Here is a 19,820-nt window from a genome sequence, read left to right on the forward strand (position 1 = left end):
ATTATTATAGGCATTGAAATGAGCTAAATGAACAGTGTATGTACAGTTTGACTCGATTTTTTGATATAGGTTTATTGTCATTTTCTATATTAATTTATTTTGAGCATTATTATATAATTTTAATAAAGACTCATAACTACTACTTGAAACTCTAACAACATTAATCAATTTGACAATTAATTTGTGTACCATATATCACTAATAAGAGAACCATTTTAATTTCTTGTTGATTTTACTTGAAGGTTTCTCCTAATTAAAAGAACTACTTATAGGTTAATTAATTAGTGATTTATTTTAATTATGTACCGAATATAAAACAATGAAAACAAGGCAACTAACCCCTTTTGAAATTTGGGAAATTATAAAAGTCAACTGGCTGGCCACTGGAACTTAATTAATTTCATGCTTAATTGATTAATTTGATCAGTTTTTATTTTTCTTGGGATATGATGCTTGATTTTAGTTAAATTCGTGAGAAGTTTCATCTGAATATATTTTAAATAATAATCACAATAATTATATCAGAATATATAGCTGAGTCTGATATCTGTTTGCTTGTAATTAATTAATTAAGAGCTAGCTTGTAATTGCCCTATATATAATAACTAATAAGTTCTCTAATAATCATGAACATTGTCAAAATGAATTCTGAAAATGACATTTTTTCAGTAGTGAGAAATCGAGAATTATGTAAATATTTGGCGCATTCTCCTCTAATAATCTGTTGCATTTTTTTCTTCATTAATTTATTTGTTGTAATATAAAAGTAGTACTAATGCAATACTGAATCAGTGAGGTGATAAATGATAATGATTGTGATGTTAAAATACGGGGGATCTTTTGGGATCAAATATATTATATATAGATTTATATATCAGTGTCATATTCAAGCTTTAATTAATTAATTGATCCGCTAATAACAAATAATTAATAAATCTCTTATATGCATGTGTTTACTCTTGGATTTTATAGACTTATAGTAAACCCAAAATTAGTTGTTTTTTTGTTTGTTGAGAAAACCAAAATTAATCTTATAAATACGTACGTACATACATGTAAAAGATCGCTACGATATTTACATTATAATTAAAACTTAATGAAAAAATATTAGTCAGCATTATGACTGCATGAAAAAAATATGCTGCATATGACATCATGAAATTATAATTTAGTACAAGAAAGAACTTTAGAGTACTTGTGAGTGTAATTAATGTGGTACTATAAGATAATGCATTAAACTTAAAGAGTATTAATATTAGAATCACGTAACACGATATCAAATTAGCGATTGCTCATATTATTTATTAAATTAAAATATATATAAAATTGAATATCAAAGTAGTGTACATAACCATATTCCATATCTCTACGTTAAACACATAAATTTTATACAAAGAAAAATTAAAATGCATACAAGTATAGTAATTAATTACGTGTTCTTATTAAAATTTATAAATGCACTTCTGTTTTGTTTATTAATTTGCACATATATTACTTGCCCTATACAATATAAGTACAATTAAATTGGACTTGGATGATCATGATCCATATATTTTTTGTGAAAACTACTAATATATACGTCCTAATTAATTAGAGTGAAAAGGTCGATATGATTAAAGGGGAAAATATATGGAAGTCAACATAACCGCTAAGACATTTTAAAAAGAAAAATAAATGAGATAAAAAGAAGAAGAAAAAAAAATGTATACAGTTCGAAATGCCATTGTTACCATAGGATCGATATGAAACTGGCACACGAAAACTCACATATATGACCAAAAATATCGTTTTGTCTTCTCTGAATAGTCACAAGGTTGAGTTGAGCCGCCCTTCTCAATTTTAGCATCCGATTGACCAGTCTTTATATAATATAGCGCTTCCTGATGAAACCCAAAGTTAATAATAAATATCCATCGTCACTTTAATTTATTTTGTAATAATAAACAATAATTATAAAGATAATATTAATTTGAGTGGTTTGGTTAAATTCTTACAAGAAATTTGTTTGGATTTTGTCTCCATTTCTCAGTACTTGATAAAAAAAAAATAAAAATAAAATTGAGTTTGTCCCCTAGCTATAGCATTATTCTCCTCGGATATTCTAGTTAGGTATTTCCTTTTATGTTTTTCCTCACCAAATGTATCTAATATCATAACTAAACTAAAATAAATCCAATAAATATATTGCCCCGTGATCTTACATTCTATCATAACAAATTTTTATTTCATTAGGGAAGGATGGTACTGTATATAATATATATAAGAAACTTTTATACATAGGTGAGGCATTTGTAATAGTTACTCTTCTTGTTTTTTTAGTTATATTTTCTCTAATATCGACAAGACTTATAATTTTGTTACCCATAATATAGTTAAGTGGGCGTTTTCCCACAAGTTGTTAATTTGGTGATATCCACCATCCCTTCAAACATCTTATGTAATAACCGTGATGTCTAACTTGTTGTTTAATCAAATACGCTTTTCATCAAAAAAAAAAAAAAAACGAAAAAAGAGGCATTTAAAATGCTACTCTGTTTGGTGAAGTGCAGAGTATATATTTTATGTAATTGGTTGTAAATCCTGCCTTAAATAATCACTGACAAAGGAAGTTCTTTTTCTTTAGCTTACATTGTGAATTAGAACATTTTCAAAGAGTACATTAAATTTGTTGTTATGCTATCATTAAATTTAGTGTCAAAATTATTTCAACTCTTACATTGAAAAGCATGCACCTGGGCTTCACTACAAAAGGTCTAACAAAAAAATTGTGACTAATTATAAATTAACATTCTTATGTGACTAAAAGGTTCGTGACTAAAGTTATCAGTCACAAAAATCACAATTTATTGTGATTAAATGTATTTTTAGTCACAATACGTGTTGTAACTAAAGCTAAATTAGTGATAATTTGTATCTAATTACTATGTTTTAGTCACAAGTAACTTTTTTTTTTACTAAAAGTCACATTTAGTCACAAAGTATTTATGTTGTAACTAAAATATTGTCACTAAATGTAGTTTCTTTTTGTAGTGCTTATTAAATATTTTCATGTTCATCCTCTCAGCAACACCATTTCGTTGAGAGATTTTTCTCATGTCTTGTGCCTTTAAATTCCATTATCTTAACAGTATCCTGTAAATTCATCATTACAAAATTCTAGGCCATTATCTATTCTCAGGGTTTTTAGCTTTCTGTTAGTTAGATTTTGAACAAGTAATTTTCAATGAACAAACTTTTAAAAAGCTTCATTTTTATGTTTTTACAAAAAAATCCACACATTCCTAGAATAGTCATCAACAATAGACAAGAAATAGGCACTATCCCTAATTTTGATTTTAATATGATTTAGTTCTTCGCCAATTTTTTTTGTTCATCTATTTCATTAGTACTTAAATTACTTGATCACTAATTAACTGTTTTATGATTTCAATTCAAAATTTGATCGAAGTGAGTATTGATTCTACTATAATAAAATAGACATAGATTTCGATATAGGACGAGAGTACCTATGTGGTTTGGATAACATTTAGGGTTTCTTTAAAAAATGCCTCTTATATGTTTAAATTTATCACGAGAGTAGAAAACTTAGATATAACTTGAGATTTATATATCCTACCCCGAATTTAAGTTACTTTAGTAAATCTGCTATTGCATAGAAATTGATATTCAAGAATTAAGTTATATTAAGAAATATAAGATAGATTTAATTGAAGTTAATAACCCTAAACTCTAATCATTTTAATTTTCATTCTAAATTAATTGCTTTTATTTGCTTTAGATTTTAATATTCTTCCTTAAAATTTTATTGTGAAATAGAATTGGGAATTTAATTTATTAGTACTTTATAACTACAATACTCGTGGGATTGACCTCACTCTTGTAAGTTTATTACTTGAAAACGATACGTATACTTGCGTGTTGAAAATTCACAACATCAGGTCCCCATAAATCAGAATGAACTTAGTCTAGAATATCTTGTGATTTGTGTGTGCCAATTTGAAATTTTAATCTATAATGTTTTCCTAATATACAAAATTCACAAAAGTCAACCTTGGTTACCTTTTCTTTACCAAGTAAAATTTGTTCACTCATGATTTGTAAGCCTCTTTCACTAATATGTCCTAGTCTTTTGTGCCATAAGATAACTTTAATGTCTTCTATTACATGTTATTCTTTAATGTTGTGGCAGCAAGCCATTGGACTTCCTTGCGGGTAATAGACCATCTCCAATGGAAGATCTAAAATTTGTATTAAATTTGGCACAAAAAATGAGTTTGTACTATGACCCACTATTTACAATTGTGCTCCAATGCACAAGATGTAAAATAAAATAAAAAATAATTGATTATAGTGATGGTCATTTCATATTTTATTGAGAATATACAAAACTTATTATTTTTTATTCTTTTATTATTTAAATAATGATATATGGTAAATAAAGTAAATAAAGTTTAGTAAAAGTCAATGAATCATAATAATTAGTGGTATTATAGTAAATAAAAAGGTAACATTTATTGTAGGCTAAATTTGCACAATGCTATATCTTGTGCCAAATTTGGCACAACTTTTAGCATGTGTCAAATTTAGTACACTTTTTAAAACACTATTGCAGTATAATTTTTCTCGAGTGTGCTAAAATATAGCAATACACCTCCTTTTTGATATTCCATTGGAGATGCTCTTATATAGACCACCATTCTTCTGTCCTTTTATGATTGTCATAAAGCCTTTAGCCAACTTAATAGTTCATGCCTCAATTTTACTTACAATTCCCATATCATCAAGTACACTTATAGAAATTAAGTATCAGGATAAATCAGTCACATATCTAACATTAGTTAAAGTTCTAATAATTTGAGCAAACACTTTAAAATTGATAGAACATGAACCTTCAATATTGCATGTCTGATCATTTCCTAGGATGACATTTCCACCTTTAAATTCCATATAATCAAATAGATAAGATTTATTGTTAGTCATATGAAAGTACACTTAAATCAATGATCCAATCATCTTTAAAAGATGGATCAGCCACATAGATATCTCCACTATCATAACCATCACTTAAGTTAGCATTATGATGGTCATTCTTGCTCTTGTTTTGTTTGCTTGAATCTTCTTGATGATCTGAATTAGGCTTTTCTCTACTTCTCTTTTGAAATGTCCAAGCTTTCCACAGTGGTAACACCCATTGGGATTTTAAGGTCCTTTAAATTAGATATTCCTTTGTTGTGATAATTGTTTCCTTTTGTGTGATCCTCTGCTAGTGCTTTTACCTCTGTTTTGCCAAGGTTTCTTTTGTGCTGGTCTTCCCTTGCTTAGATTTAGGTCTCCTTTAGGATTCCTAGGTTTTTCAACTTTCATCTCTAAATATTTGGACTTTAGTGTTGAGATTACTTCCTCAAGAGTAATCAGTTCTCCCATACTTTATTGCAGTTTTAACTTCCCTTATGATTTTGGCAATGAGTTAAGAATTATTATGGCTTGATTCTCATCACTCAATGTCTTATTTTCTCCTGAATTTCTTAACTCAATATAAAATCTTAAGAACTCATCTAAGTTCTGTTCCAGAGTCTTTGAATGACGCATTTTAAAACTAAAGATTCTTTTGTTCAAGTAGATCTTGTTTATGAAAGACTTTTTCTGAAATTGTATCTCCATTTTCTTTCAAATTTTTGCTAGTGTATTCTCCTTCTCAACCAATCTTATTATTGAGTCTGATAAGTTGAAAATTATTAAGCTTGTTGCTATTTCTAGCAATTCTTCCTCTTGAGTTGTTGTTTCAACATGCCACTCTATTGGTTCAGTCCGGACCTTCAATAGTTTGTTTTGGGCAAACAATCCCTAATTTTCTTCCTCTAGATTCGATAGTCACCTAAGCCATCAAAACGGTCAATATCCATTTTAATGAAACTTATTATTTCTATGTAATAGAATTAAATGAAGAAATATTAAAGATTAGGTTTAAAAATATTGTTGTGATATTTTGCACACGCAAGTGCACGTATCGTGACAAGTAGTAAACTCACCAAGAGTGAGGTCGTTCCCACGAGGATTGTAGTTAAGTACGTTAAAATTAAACTTTTACTTCTATTTGGTTGAATAAAAATTAAGAAAGGATTAAAACTAGAAAGTAAAAACAGTGAAAGAGTAAGCAAATAAGGAAATTAATAGTTACTAAAAACTAGGGCTTCGACTTCAATTGTTTCTATTGATTATAGCCTAATATGATTATCTCCCTATTATCAATTTCTATGCAATAGCAGGTTTACTAAGGTAATTTATAGTCTTCTCAGATATATAAATCTCAATCACATGCAAACTTTCTACTCTCGTGATAAATTTAACATGCAACATGCATTAAACACAGAAACCCTATAAGCTATCTAAACCATATAGGTACTCTCGTCCTATATCGAAATTCAGTTCTATTTCACTATAGCATAATTGACACTCACTTCTCAGATCTCGCATTGAAATCATAAACAATTAATTGGTGATCAGACAATTAAAAGTAGCTAAGCACGAATGTAATAGAATACATAGAAACTGGGAGGAAAATAAATCATATTAATACCATAAAGCAATATCAAACAATATCCATCTAACCCTAATAAAGTGTTTAGCTACACATGTTCATGGAAGCAAAATCACACATATTAACTTTAAGAAAGAGAATAAGATAGAGAATAAAATAATGCTGGAAACCCTCTGCAGAATGTCTCCAGTATTGACTTCTGTCTTTGAAATTCTTACTTTTTTTTTTCTCTAAATTGCTTCCCCCAAATCAAATCCAGTTCACCCTTTATATAGGCTTTCAGAGACTAAAAAGATATAAAAATGCACATGTTAAATGCCTATTCGAATTAGGAAACCACCAAAACTCACGCGACACCTAAAGGACTGGACCACGGCCCGTGTGGGAGTTTCACCAGATGGCTTCGTTCGACGGTGATTTTTCTACTGCATTGACTGATAGTATTTTGGCCATAACTCTCTCGATATTGCTTAGAATCGGACAATTCAAGATTTTTCGGAAAGATAAAAGAGAGATCTAGAACTTTTACGTTTTGACTTTTTTTCAAAATCTAATCAGAAGATAGTCGAATTCAGGCTTGATGTTTCAACTTTATTTATTTATTTATTTATTTTTGCATAATTTTCTCTATTTTAAATATCATCTTTTTGTGAGATATTTTTATCTTTTTTTCCATCTTTTTTCTCTAATATTTTTCTAATCTTCTTTTATTTTAAATTTGTAAAAATAAAAGATCGATAACAAGCGTAAAAATACTCCAAACACAATTAAAACTCAATTAAAAATATACTAAACTTAATCTAAAATTAATACCAAAATAACCTAACAAATATGCTCGTATTAATTTCTAAAAGTATGCAATATGTTCTTAATGTTTTGGTTTTCATTTTTTTTTCTTCCCCTTATTCAATGTCCCTGCTTCTGTTGTATCTTTCTTTCCAAGAATGGTTCTGATTCCACTGTAAGGAATGTCAACTTTACCCTATACCCCACAAAAATAAATGAATCAAGTATCCAAGGTTAATTTAGACATTTTCTCTCCGAGTCAAACGACTTTTAACTCTAATATAAAAAATGTACTGTTGTGATCGTAAACAAAATCCTCACAGAACACTCTCGAACCCTAATCACTTTCACACACACCCTTATCAAATTGAAACCCTAGATTTGAGTGTCTTCTCCAAAAACTCAAAGTTCTCATCAGTCTTGAAACAAACCTTCTCACCCTCCCCAAATCAAAGATTAATCGACAAACACATATACACACATATAACTATACGATGGTAAAGACAAATAAAGAATAGAGAACACCAAATTTATAGAGGTTCTCCAAATGTTGCTGGGTACATCCTCTTTCGAGCTCACCTCAGAAATGGCTCATTTCCACTACCAGATCTTCAATGATCAGCACAGTACAATAATGGATTCCAAATCACAGATAATTGATTGGTAATCCTTTTCTTTTACATGTATTTCTCTTAGTGTTTATCTCTCTATTTCTTACTATTTTTCTTCTCTTTGTGTATATTCTCTCATGGAAACGAACCTCTGAGCCCAAACCCTTAGGCTCTAAGACTTAGCTCCGTAAGTCTCTTCCTTCTCCTCTTCGATCTTTGTTTCCTAGTTTATCTTTTTCTTGCATTTGTAGATCTAGGACTCAAGAAAGCGAGCTGAAAGTTAGTTACAAAAGTTAACTAAATTTGCAACTAACTTTGGTTCAGTGTAAGAGTTTGTTAAGGCCAAAGTTTGTTTGTTGTACTTTTATTTTATTTGTTGTAACTGTATTAGTGTTGATTTGGACAGTGTATATGAGGATTTATTTCAATATGCACAAAACAAGTCTAGGTGACACCTTAGTTCTTTTTATTCTATTTCTAAAATTTTGCGAGATTCTTAATTTGTTAGAAAAATAACCACACAAACAAAATTATACACGTGATATTTTTTAAATATATTAGAACTAAATGACTCACGTTGTTTATAATTCATTAAGTGTCATTTATATGGGTTATAAATATGTTTTTAGTATGTGATATTGATTTGTCCAAAACTATTTTTTAAAAGTAATTGATTAATTTCTTACGTTAATACAATTTACAATTTATATTTACTTATAATTTCCTAGAATTATATATATATATTTATTAATTAATTTTATTTTATACGAAATTCTTTGTCTCAAGTTTCAACCTAATTTGATAAACAACTAATTAAGTGGACAAAAAAATGTTGTCCAATAAGCAAGCTAAATAGTAATAATAGACCATGTATATTGTAGGGATACTTTGACTTCCTAATTCGTCACCCCGATCACGTATGACTTCAACCTTAAAAAGTTGAAAAACTCTAGTTGGAATCAATCCAGCCAACTTTCTTATTACTTATTAGTATTATGTAGTATGGCCATGGGCATGTATGTTTTTAGTATTCAAATAATGAACATTACGGTTTTTCAAAATAGTATGGGCATGTATGTTTTTATTGCCATATAAAAGTCTCTATTTTTTTGTAAGAATATATATACACTCTAATTTTTCATTATTTTTTCAATACACAATATACACATATATGGTACATATCGTGAGATTTATTTATTTATTTTTTTTTTAAAAAAAAAAAGAAAAAGAAAAAAGGAAGTCAAATAATTTTTGGTACTGCTAAAAAATTTAAGTTGTAAAAATAATTAGTTTATCTCTATGAGTGATTTTAAACAATTGAACAGAACAGAACTATATATAAAAAAATTGGAATTATTCTAATCTATCCAAACATAATCTACGTGCATGAAACATATATATTAATACTTTAATTAAGTTTATCATCTCTTAGCTATTATTCGGAATTAATTTTTTAAACAATAATATGTCTATTGTCTATTATAATTACAAGTACATCAATTGAGATACCCTTAATCGAGAGAATATAAAAACAATTCCCCTACCGAATTGTTTACATATTTATATATACAGCATACGTATGTCTATAGGTCATGACTATTGCAATACGTGTTTTATGACCCATTATCCTTACTTGATTGATCAATTAATATTTTAGCCTCATACAATTAATCTCATACATATTATATACAGTTATATTGTAGACTGGTTGACCTTTTTTATTTTTTTTTTAAAAAAAGAAATATTTATATGGTAGAAGAGAAACAAATGTTTCTTCCAACTATATATCTGCTAACCAGAAACTACTCATCAAGTCAATGAATGAGCAAGTTGTGTGGACCTTTCAGCTTTGGCTTTGGTTGTCATTTAACAATATGATCTATATAATATCTGTCATGGCTCCTATTCCCAAATCTAACATTTCTTAATAATGAGAGAATAATGGTACGTAGTTTTTGGCTACCTTTTTTTCTCTCTTTTCATTTCATGTCATCGTTTCGTAAGGGACACGTGTATGTTATGTTGATTTGTTTAGTGAACCATAGCTGTACGTGCGCGTGTTATTTAATGATTTTGTGATTTTTTATTTATTTTCTTTTTTGCAAACAATGATTTTTTTTGACGTACCTATGATTTTTTTTTTTTTTTGGATAAATAGTGATTTTGTGAAATTGTTCTATAACTTGTAATTTATTTTACATATGGATGTATATATTAATGAGATTTTTTCTATTATAAACTAAAAATGTAATAAATTTATATTTATGATCCTAAAAAAGGAAATAAACAAAAATAAAAACTAGAAAGTTGTTAATTACAAAAATGCCGGCCAAGCAAAACGGAAACACCATCTTCTTCGTGACCCAGCCGCAAGCTTCTTCGTGACCCAGCGATCCAACCCCAACAACCGAATCTCAACCATCTTTCTTCCAAAACCAGCAAAATCAAAATCTAAAAAAATGTAGAACTCCTAGGAAACAAGCTGAATCCCGAAAATCCAAAATCAAAAACGGAAAGGAAAAAAAAAAAAACCAGGAAACCTCCATTGATGTACAAAAAAAACTCAAAAACAACAATCATTGAACAAAGAAATCGCGATCAGAGGAGAAGAACCGAGTAGAAGGAGAGCTGGAAATCAAAGAAACTCACCCATGATTGAATCAGAAGGAGAATTGAAGGTAAACAAATTTTTTCGTGAACGTGAAAACATCTTTTAGTGTAGATGATTAGAAATTTGATATTAATTGATGAAAACCGGATTAAATTGAAATAATAATGAAATATTGATGAAGCTGAGAAAAAAACAACAACGGTTTGCATGAAAATAAACATTAACGCATATAAATAGTTGCTACAGTGTTTTATTCTGAAAACTGATGTTTACAAGTTGTTTTACAGTGGAATAATAGTTGTTTGGGATCTACAAACTAGAAAATATGAATCTATTGTTATTAATTACTGATTGCTTTTAACATAGTTGTTTGATAGTTGATTTAACCTATATAAATAGTCGGCCAGATGAAAGTGTTAGATGCATAAGTTATTGCTGGAAAGAGTTGTTTATTGGTTGTTTTGACAGATTAAAATAGTTGTTTGCAACTACAAAAACTGAACCAAGTAAATAATTTACATTATTTCAGGATACGGAACCATTACAAATATTGGTGCAGAGCAATGGGCATTGGGATGACCACAAAAACTATGTTGATTATGAATCAAGTGGAGAATTAATTTCGACCAAGTGCACTTTTGAGGAACTAATGAGAATAATGATGGAAGAACTCCAATGCAACCCTGAATCAACACAACTACAACTGAAGGAAGGAGGCCAACCACTACAAATCAAGGATGACAAAAGTCTGTTGTTTTACATAAAGCTATTAACGAAGGAGGTTGATTTCACAAGGTACCCATTGTGTGTGAACAAAACCAGTAACACGGCACCACCTAACCAAACAATGGTGTGGAACAATATGATCATGGAATCGTATGACAACAACGCAGCACAGGAAGACTTGCAGCAACCTGGAAACAACACGGCAACAACTTCCAAGCAACAACTATCTGCGCAGACGATGGGATCTGGTGAAGTTGATACATTTTTCCTAGAAACAGGAACAGTGTCATCAGAATCAACCATACAACAACCAGAAAACAACAGAGAAAAAACTACAGCAGTAGATGAAGATTTCGACTTCACCGACTATGCAAAGCTTGTGGCTGCAGAAATGGTACAGCAACTCGAAAACAACCAGGAAGAAGAAGAGGAAGTGGACAACACAGAAATGATTATCATCAATGACAAACGACATGAAACAATAGAGAAGGGGCAAATTTACAAGGACAAAGAAACATTGATAAGTACACTATGCTACTTTGCAATCAAGAAGACATTTCAATACAAAGTAGTGAAATCTTGCACAAAAGAATACAACATAGTGTGTTGATTAGTGGTTAAAAATACACTTTTATTTATTTTAAATAATAAAATAAATTGAGTTTTAATTGATATTTTCATGAAATTATTGTAATATATTTTATAAATGAAAATATTTGATTTTGATTCAATTTATGTCTTTCTTGTAGGAATTAAAGTGTATTTTTGTTGAAAGAAAGAGGAAGGAGCAAAGTTGAAAAGAAATGAAGAAAAAAATGACATTTTTGTTGAAGTCCAAAGCAACCCAACCCAAAAAGGTTAAGCCTAGCCCATGAAGGTCATCATCAATTTTGTCTCTTCCAAAGCATGTGATGCAATGATGATAAGTCTAGGTCATCATCAACCCTATTTTCCTCTTCCACACTCAACCTTCATCCAAAGAGTAGAAGTCAAAATCACAATGATAACAAAAATAATATTAATTTTATTTTTGATTTGAAATGTCAAATTTAATCTTAATATTTATTTTATAATCCCAAATTTTTATTTATTTATTTTTAGTCCTTTTATGGCTCTATAAATAGGAGCTCATTTTAGTAATTTTTGGAGTGTAATTTTTAGTGTAGAAAAACTATAGCAAAATTCTCTCAACCTTTCTTCTCATCTTTTCTCTTTAGAAATTTTGTGAGAATGATTAGCATAATGGCCTAATCTTCCTTGGAAGGTTAGGGATGATTCCATATGCAAAGTGCGGTTATTTTGTATCTTTGATTCACTTTTTGTTGTAATGTTTATTTGAGTAATGCAAGTTCATATTCCACTTTTATTTTTATGTTCTTCTTCCATCTATACTATCTATGCTATTATACCAAATATATATATAGACTTAGTCATGCTCTTTCTATATATTTTTATTTAGTGATTATAGTAATGGTAGTATTGCTCATTTCTATCTTTTATGTTCATTTTTATTTACTTTTTGTTAAATGATATATAGGTTTAGTCATGCTCTCCCTATGTGTCTAAAAATTAATAAAAGTAATATTAATGTACATTTCCTTCACTATCACCTCCATCTCCATCTCTATCTCTTTGTCATTATTTTTACTAAAAATATATAGGATTAGTCATGCTCTTTCTATGTGTTACTATTTAGTAAAAATAATATTGATGTTTAGTTTTATATTTAATCTTTTATTGCATTATTGCTTGATGTATAATGTCATTTCTAGGTTCTACATAAGATTAAATTATTTCTTTTATTTTTAAGAACTTGTATACTCAAAATATAATGAACTTTAATGTTACATCATTTGTGTCAACTTAGTGAATCAAAGGTACAAAATAGCTAAACAAGCATATGGATGATTCTTGAAGCCTTTCTCTCTTTTACTATTGATTACACATCTATTTGCTCTCTTTTAATATTTATTATCAAATTAAAAATCACAAAATCATTGGTTACTATTATCACTTATTATTAACCTTTTGTTTTTATTTTTCTACTAACGCTTTTGTCCATAATCACCTTCCTGTAGAATCGACCGCCCGATCTATACTACAACCACCGCTAGTGGAAGTCACATTTGGGCGTTAAACAAATTTTGGCGCCGTTGCCGGGGAGGTAATTTTTTTAAAAAAGCTTAGTGAAATCTACAATCAAGAGGTTAGTAATTTTTTTTTTTGTTACATTTTATTTTCCTGTGAAATATTAGCTTATGTTGTGTAAATATTTGTGAAGAAAAGAAAAAAAAAATTATCAAGTAATTCAAAGTATGCTCTAAGGTTGCGGTTTTATCCGATCTTCCTTATCAGAAATGATTTCTTGATTAAAAAAACACACATATATATTTATATAATTTTTTTTTATTTGCTTTTCCTAAAAAAAATTATTATTTAATTTTATAATAGCTATTGTTTAGTATTTTTTTTTTATTTTAGTACTTGTTATAGTGTGACACTACAAGAAATCCAGCTTTTACCGGCGCATTGTTGCGCCGGCAAAAGTACACTGACTGCGCCGGTAAAGCTTTGCCGGCGCAGTTGTGCGCCGGCAAAGCTTATCTGGGAAGCTTGGTCGGTAAAGGACTTTTTACCGGCGCGTACATTAACTGCGCCGGTAAAACGTCCTTTTACCGGCGAGGAATAACGCCGGCAAAAAATAAGCGCCGGTGTTAAAAAATGCCCTTATCCGCCTTGAACCTGCTATGATTAGGTTTTGCCGGCGCAATAGTGCGCCGGCAAAACTATTGGCGCCAATCTGACTGTTGGCGCCAATTGTTTTTGCCACTTTTTACCGGCGCACTATTGCGCCGGCAAAAGTATTAAATTTTATTTTTAAAAAAATTTAATTAATTATATTTAATTAATTTTAATATTAATTAATTAAATATAATTAATTATATTTTTTTAAATAATTATAATATTATATTAACAAAATAAACCAACATAATTTACATTACAAGATAAACCAACATTAATTACTACTAAAATCAGTATATAAACAAAATGTTAAATGTTCGAACTGGATAATAAAAAAAGTACAGTTCTATAGGCGGGTAATGTCGTCATCGTTGTTTCTCTGAGTCTCGGGAGGCTGCGATGACGATCCAGCACCAGCAGCAGCCGATGATCCAGCACCAGGAGTGGGCAATGGTGGAAGATCCATGGGAGGCAAGTTGAAACCCGGCACAGCTCGAGAAAGATACTCAAACTGATCTTGGAATCGTCTGAGGTAGAGTTGTTGTGTCTCATACTGCTGCCTCGTATGTTGAGTTGTCTGCTCCGCTTCCTCCACTTTTTCTCGTAAAGCCTCGTCTTGTTCCATTGTAACGGTCGGTTGGCCGAAGGATGCGTGGCAGGTGCTCTTTTGGCCCCAACTCCCTTCAGTCTGGGGAGATGACCAAAGCCTCTAAGATGCCGAGATCGTTCCCCGAGTACTTGCGTCATAACAGGTAAGTCTCGGGGGTACTGTGTAGGATCGACAGCAGGCTCTTCGGGCTCATCTGCAGTGGGCGCTGGTTGAGTTGCCGCTATTTCAACCATTTGCTCCTAAAACAATTAAACAAGTAAGTTAAATGGTTAATTTTAACACAAAATAAATTGAAAGAAATAAATAAAAATTGAATTAAAACGTAAACTTACGTAAGCTTGTTGCGCGAACTCGTTGCGCCAATCGTTGCCTTTATGGTGAAACTTTTGAAAAGTTTCCACCGCAGTTGGCAGTTCTCCTGTGTCGGGGTTAGCCTATTTTCAAGAGAAAATATATTAGTCTCGTTATTTTAATAGAAAAAGTTAAATGAATGATAGTTAAATATAAACTTACCCCTTCGACAACATGTGAAACAATGGGCTTGGAGCCCCAGCCTCCTAAAAATTTCATCTTACCCCGACTTTCTTTATTTTTATTTCCGCTCTACTTTGAAATTAATAATTTTTCTAACAATTAATTATTTATTATTGACTATATAAATTAAACATTACCAAAATTTAAAATTTTAAAAAATGTACCTTTTGTTTGTCTGTGCTCCAATAAGCGATGCAGTCACTCCACACCTCTTGAGTTACTCCCTCAGGAGGTGACATGTCGGCCCTCTCCTGTCCAAGCTCCTCAATGTTTTGTATCCACTTCTTCTTGCAGTCTGCCCTCCAGTCACGTAAACCCTTTGACATCTCGTACTCACCGTAGTCTACGAATGTAGGGTTATCTCGTGGGAGGATAAACTTGGTCTGCAAAAAGTTACACATTAATACATTAATTACAATTTAATAAGAGTATAGTAATTTAGAAATTAAAAAAATTAGTAAGGCATACCTCAAGTCTATCCCACAGTGCGTTGATGTCAGCTCTACTGACATCTTCCCATTTGAATTTATTAATGGGGATAGACATCCGAGTCATCCATTTGGCCATATTGTTGAATTTTTTTTCCGTTCTTGCCTACGGGGTGCCGGTCTGCGTGCACCTCAATCGGTAACTTGGCAGATTGTGTTTTGGAGAGCTCCTCCTCAACATTCTTGCCCTTGTATTTACCTCTGACGCCTTTCTTTTTCGAACTGCTGCCACCTGGTGTAGACATACTACATATACAACACATATTGTTTATTTAAAATAAACTAACATATTGCAAACATATTAAAGAAGAAGGGTTGTAATTTTTATTTTATTTAAAACACTATGTCAATTACAATTCATCATCCTCATCATCAGTTACATATACAGCATTATCATCACTGTCACTCTCTAATTCTAAGGAGTTGTCTTCTTCGGTATTTAGATCCTCGTTGTCATCATCGACAATGAAATCATCTAATTGTTGAGGCTGTGAATTCACACGATGGATGTTTGCAACTTCAGTTGGGTCGACATCATGGCGAACATAGTCAACATCATCCAACTGTGGAAGTTGAACAACGAACTCGGTTTCAGCTGAATTGTTTTCCTGTACAAAGGGTGTCTCCCCATCCGTGTCCTAATCCACCTTCTCACTCCATTACTAAAAGGGTAAAGAACCTATCCCATTCAGGTTTGTAATATACATATAGTGCAATCTACGCTCTTAAGATTATTTCATTTTTGTAAAAATTTCTAAGAAGCACCTCCCCAATAGTTCTTATAAGTTAGCAAACTTGTAGTAATTAAGTTTGCCGACTTACAAGAACGTGTAAGAAGACGTTGTACCAAAATATCTACTAATGAAATAATCAAATAAGCAATAGATCATACTATAAGTATAAAACAAGCCCAAACTATCCATGCGGACAAACAGTCCTGGATAATTTGGAGAAGCGTATTTAAGAGTCCTTACTGACTCAGCCTCTCCAAACGGGTCTAAGGTATTTCGTGCATGTGTAAAATTGAAAAAAAATTTAATTATCACTATGTGATAATACAAATACAATTGTTCTATCCTATCTTTGGTGTATAACCAAAGAGATGAAGAAAAGATAAAAACAATTTAATTTTATGCTATTTTAATATCTTATGCTCATTTATAGTTACTTTATAGTTACACTTACTTTATGATAACTTGATTAAATTCTAAATATAATTACTTTAAAATTTTATTTTATTTTATTTTTAGATTATAAGTATAAAAGTTTTAAAATTTTAAAAATATCACTTGATTAAATTTTAATTTTTATTATAAAAGTTATTTCATAATTTTCTATTCTTTTTTTAACTTAAAAATTACAACCTTTTTAAAGTTAATAATATCACTTACTTACTTTTTAAAATTAAACAATAAGTAGTAATTTATAATTTTCACATTTATTCATTTAAATTAAAGTTACTAACTTTTTAAAAATTTTAATATATAGTAAATTATATATTACATTATTTTTTACTTTTATTAATATTTTTTTATCATTTATTATTTACATTAAAATTACTAACTTTTTAAAAACATTTAATACCACTTTATTACATTTTAACTTATACATTACATTTTTTAATTAAATATTTTTCTAATTATTTATTATTTAAATTGAAAATATTTTTTTTTTTAAATAAAATTACTTCACTAAATTTTTAAATTACATGTTCCAATTTCAATTTTATGTTTTACTTTATTTATTTTATTTTATCAACAATTACTTTAGCTAGTTATTCTTAATTTTTTTTTAAACAATTAATTAATTTTACATTTTACCTACTAAAATTTCGGCAGCATAACGGCTTAAAAATTGTAAACCCAAAATTTTCAAAACCTATAAACAACACAAACAAATATTGCAAGACAATATATAAACAAAAAAATAATCCACCCATCCAACAGCAGTCAATTTTATCACAGAACCTACTTCACTAACATGCATATACATATAAACTAATATCAAAAACTACTACGTACTAAGCAAAAGCAAAAAAATATACCTGAATCGAGTGCAAAAATAACAACTTGTGGCAGCTTGCGGTAATCCCGAGCGGTTGAACACGGACCTAATTCCATAAAAAAGTAAAATCAAATTAAAAATTTAATATCTAAATACATATCAACACATACAACCACAACCACATACACTCACATACACTCACATACACTTATACACTCACATACACACATATATACATATATATTTACATACATATATACATACATACACACATATATACATACATACACACATTCATATATACATACATATACACATATACAAATATATACACATATACACATATATACACATACACACATATACACATATATACACATACATTTTACATACATATATTCATACATATATACATACATACATACATACATACATATATACATACATACACGTACACACATATATACCTACATACACATACACAAATATACGTATATACACTCACATACACATGTATACATACATACACATCCATATACATACATATATACCATACACATACACATATATATAAATTTAAATTTTTAAACAATACATTAAAATTAAAAAATACCTTTCAGCCGGCGTTTGGGGGGTGCGGTGGTGCGGACGGCGGCGGTGCGGTGGTGCAGCCGGCGGTGGTGAAGACAAATGGTGATCGGACTATTTTTTTTGGGGAAAAAATAGATGAACAAAGAGAGATTGAGTGGGAAAGAGAGATTTTGAGAAAAATTTAGAGAGATTGAGAGAGTTTGATAGAGATTGAGAGTGAAACGAGAGAGAACGAGAGAGAGAGAACCAGAGAGAAAGAGAGAGGGCGGTTTGTTTGTGGAAAAGGAAAATGGGGAAGAAAGGGGGCTTCGTGCCCCCTGATACATATTATAACTTTTACCGGCGCATCCAATTGCGCCGGTAAAAGTTCTTTAAAAAATTTACTCTGACCTACCAGTAAAACGCGCGTTTTACTAACACTTTTGCCGGCGCATAAGTGCGCCGGTAAAAGTGTCCTCACCTACCAAATAAAACACACGCGGGAATTTTCCCTCCAACTTTTTTTAGCCTTTTGCCGGCGCATATATGCGCCGGTAAAAGAACAAATGCGCCCCAAAAATGAAATCAAAGGCGGCAAATTCTCGCGCCTAATGTTGTTACGTTTTACCGGCGCATTTTACTTCACTGCGCCGGCATTGCAATGTTTTACCGGCGCATTTGTGCGCCGGTAAAAGTAAACCCAAAATAAATTTGGGATTCCACAATTTTGGTAGTCTCGACAACTTTTACCGGCGCATGTCACTAAATGCGCCGGCAAAAACACCTTTTCTTGTAGTGTGATAGTTTATATTATTTTTTTGTTTTTTTGTTTATTATTATTATTTTTTTAATTTAATTTAATTTTTTTTTTATTTTTGATCTAGATTTTAGCAACTCTAAACAAAATCATAAAATACAAAAAATATATAAAAATCATAAAATACTTAGTATTTCTTACAACAATGTAATAATATATATGACACAAACCGAGTTTGTTCTGTCTAAGAAAGATTGGTTTTTAAATAAGGTTTGCGTTAGTGTACCCTCCACCTTACCTGGGAACTTCGGTTCTGTCTAGGAAAGGTCGGGACGAAGTGGTACCTTGGCAACCTTTCCAATCGGCCTGGGAGCATTCTTGTGTTAGTCTTTGTAATATTGCATTTTTGTACCTTATACTAATTTTTTTTTTTTTTTAAAAAAAAAAAACTATGAATAAAATAAAAGAGAAATGAATGAAGAAGAGAAGCAACGTTTTGAGTTTTATTTTCCAACATACTATGCTTCATGTAGAAACTTTGCAAATTATAGTACTACTGATGGTACCAATAATTTTAATGGTGCATTTCAACTTAGCGAAAGAGAAAAACTTCAAGCTCAAGTAATTTTATTAACTAAAAAATTAGATGTTTTGAAAGCTAAGTATGATGATACATATGAAGTTTATGATGAACCTTATTTTGACTACGAAGTAGTTGATAATAAGAATGATACTCATAACTGGAAAAATCTTATTGACTGTAGTTGGAAGTCTGAGTACAATTACAATGCACCCATTGATTTAGATTTTGCCGAGAAAGCTTATACGTTTTGTCATTCATCT

General features: G+C 30.2%; 3 protein-coding genes across 3 annotated transcripts; 1 reads left to right on the forward strand and 2 right to left on the reverse strand.

Annotated features, from left to right (window-relative positions):
* The first annotated feature begins 10,243 nt into the window (after positions 1-10,243).
* On the forward strand, positions 10,244-11,897 carry LOC133032343 (uncharacterized). Its single transcript, XM_061106260.1, has 2 exons — positions 10,244-10,613; positions 11,076-11,897. Exons 1-2 carry the CDS (start codon positions 10,587-10,589, stop codon positions 11,880-11,882), a joined length of 834 nt encoding a protein of 277 aa, XP_060962243.1. The 5' UTR covers positions 10,244-10,586; the 3' UTR covers positions 11,883-11,897.
* Positions 11,898-14,360: 2,463 nt separating this feature from the next.
* Positions 14,361-15,212, reverse strand: LOC133033341 (uncharacterized). The gene is made up of 4 exons (XM_061108065.1): positions 15,138-15,212; positions 14,957-15,058; positions 14,646-14,863; positions 14,361-14,541 (listed from the first exon to the last, which is right to left on the reverse strand). The coding sequence occupies exons 1-4, from the start codon at positions 15,192-15,194 to the stop codon at positions 14,361-14,363; spliced, it is 558 nt and encodes a 185-aa protein (XP_060964048.1). The 5' UTR covers positions 15,195-15,212.
* A 36-nt stretch (positions 15,213-15,248) lies between these two features.
* Positions 15,249-15,745, reverse strand: LOC133029156 (uncharacterized). Its single transcript, XM_061101645.1, has 2 exons — positions 15,627-15,745; positions 15,249-15,541 (listed from the first exon to the last, which is right to left on the reverse strand). The coding sequence occupies exons 1-2, from the start codon at positions 15,723-15,725 to the stop codon at positions 15,302-15,304; spliced, it is 339 nt and encodes a 112-aa protein (XP_060957628.1). The 5' UTR covers positions 15,726-15,745; the 3' UTR covers positions 15,249-15,301.
* Between the last annotated feature and the right edge of the window lie 4,075 nt (positions 15,746-19,820).

Source organism: Cannabis sativa, chromosome 1 (genome assembly GCF_029168945.1).
Source record: "Cannabis sativa cultivar Pink pepper isolate KNU-18-1 chromosome 1, ASM2916894v1, whole genome shotgun sequence".
In the NCBI taxonomy this organism is placed as follows: Eukaryota; Viridiplantae; Streptophyta; class Magnoliopsida; order Rosales; family Cannabaceae; genus Cannabis; species Cannabis sativa.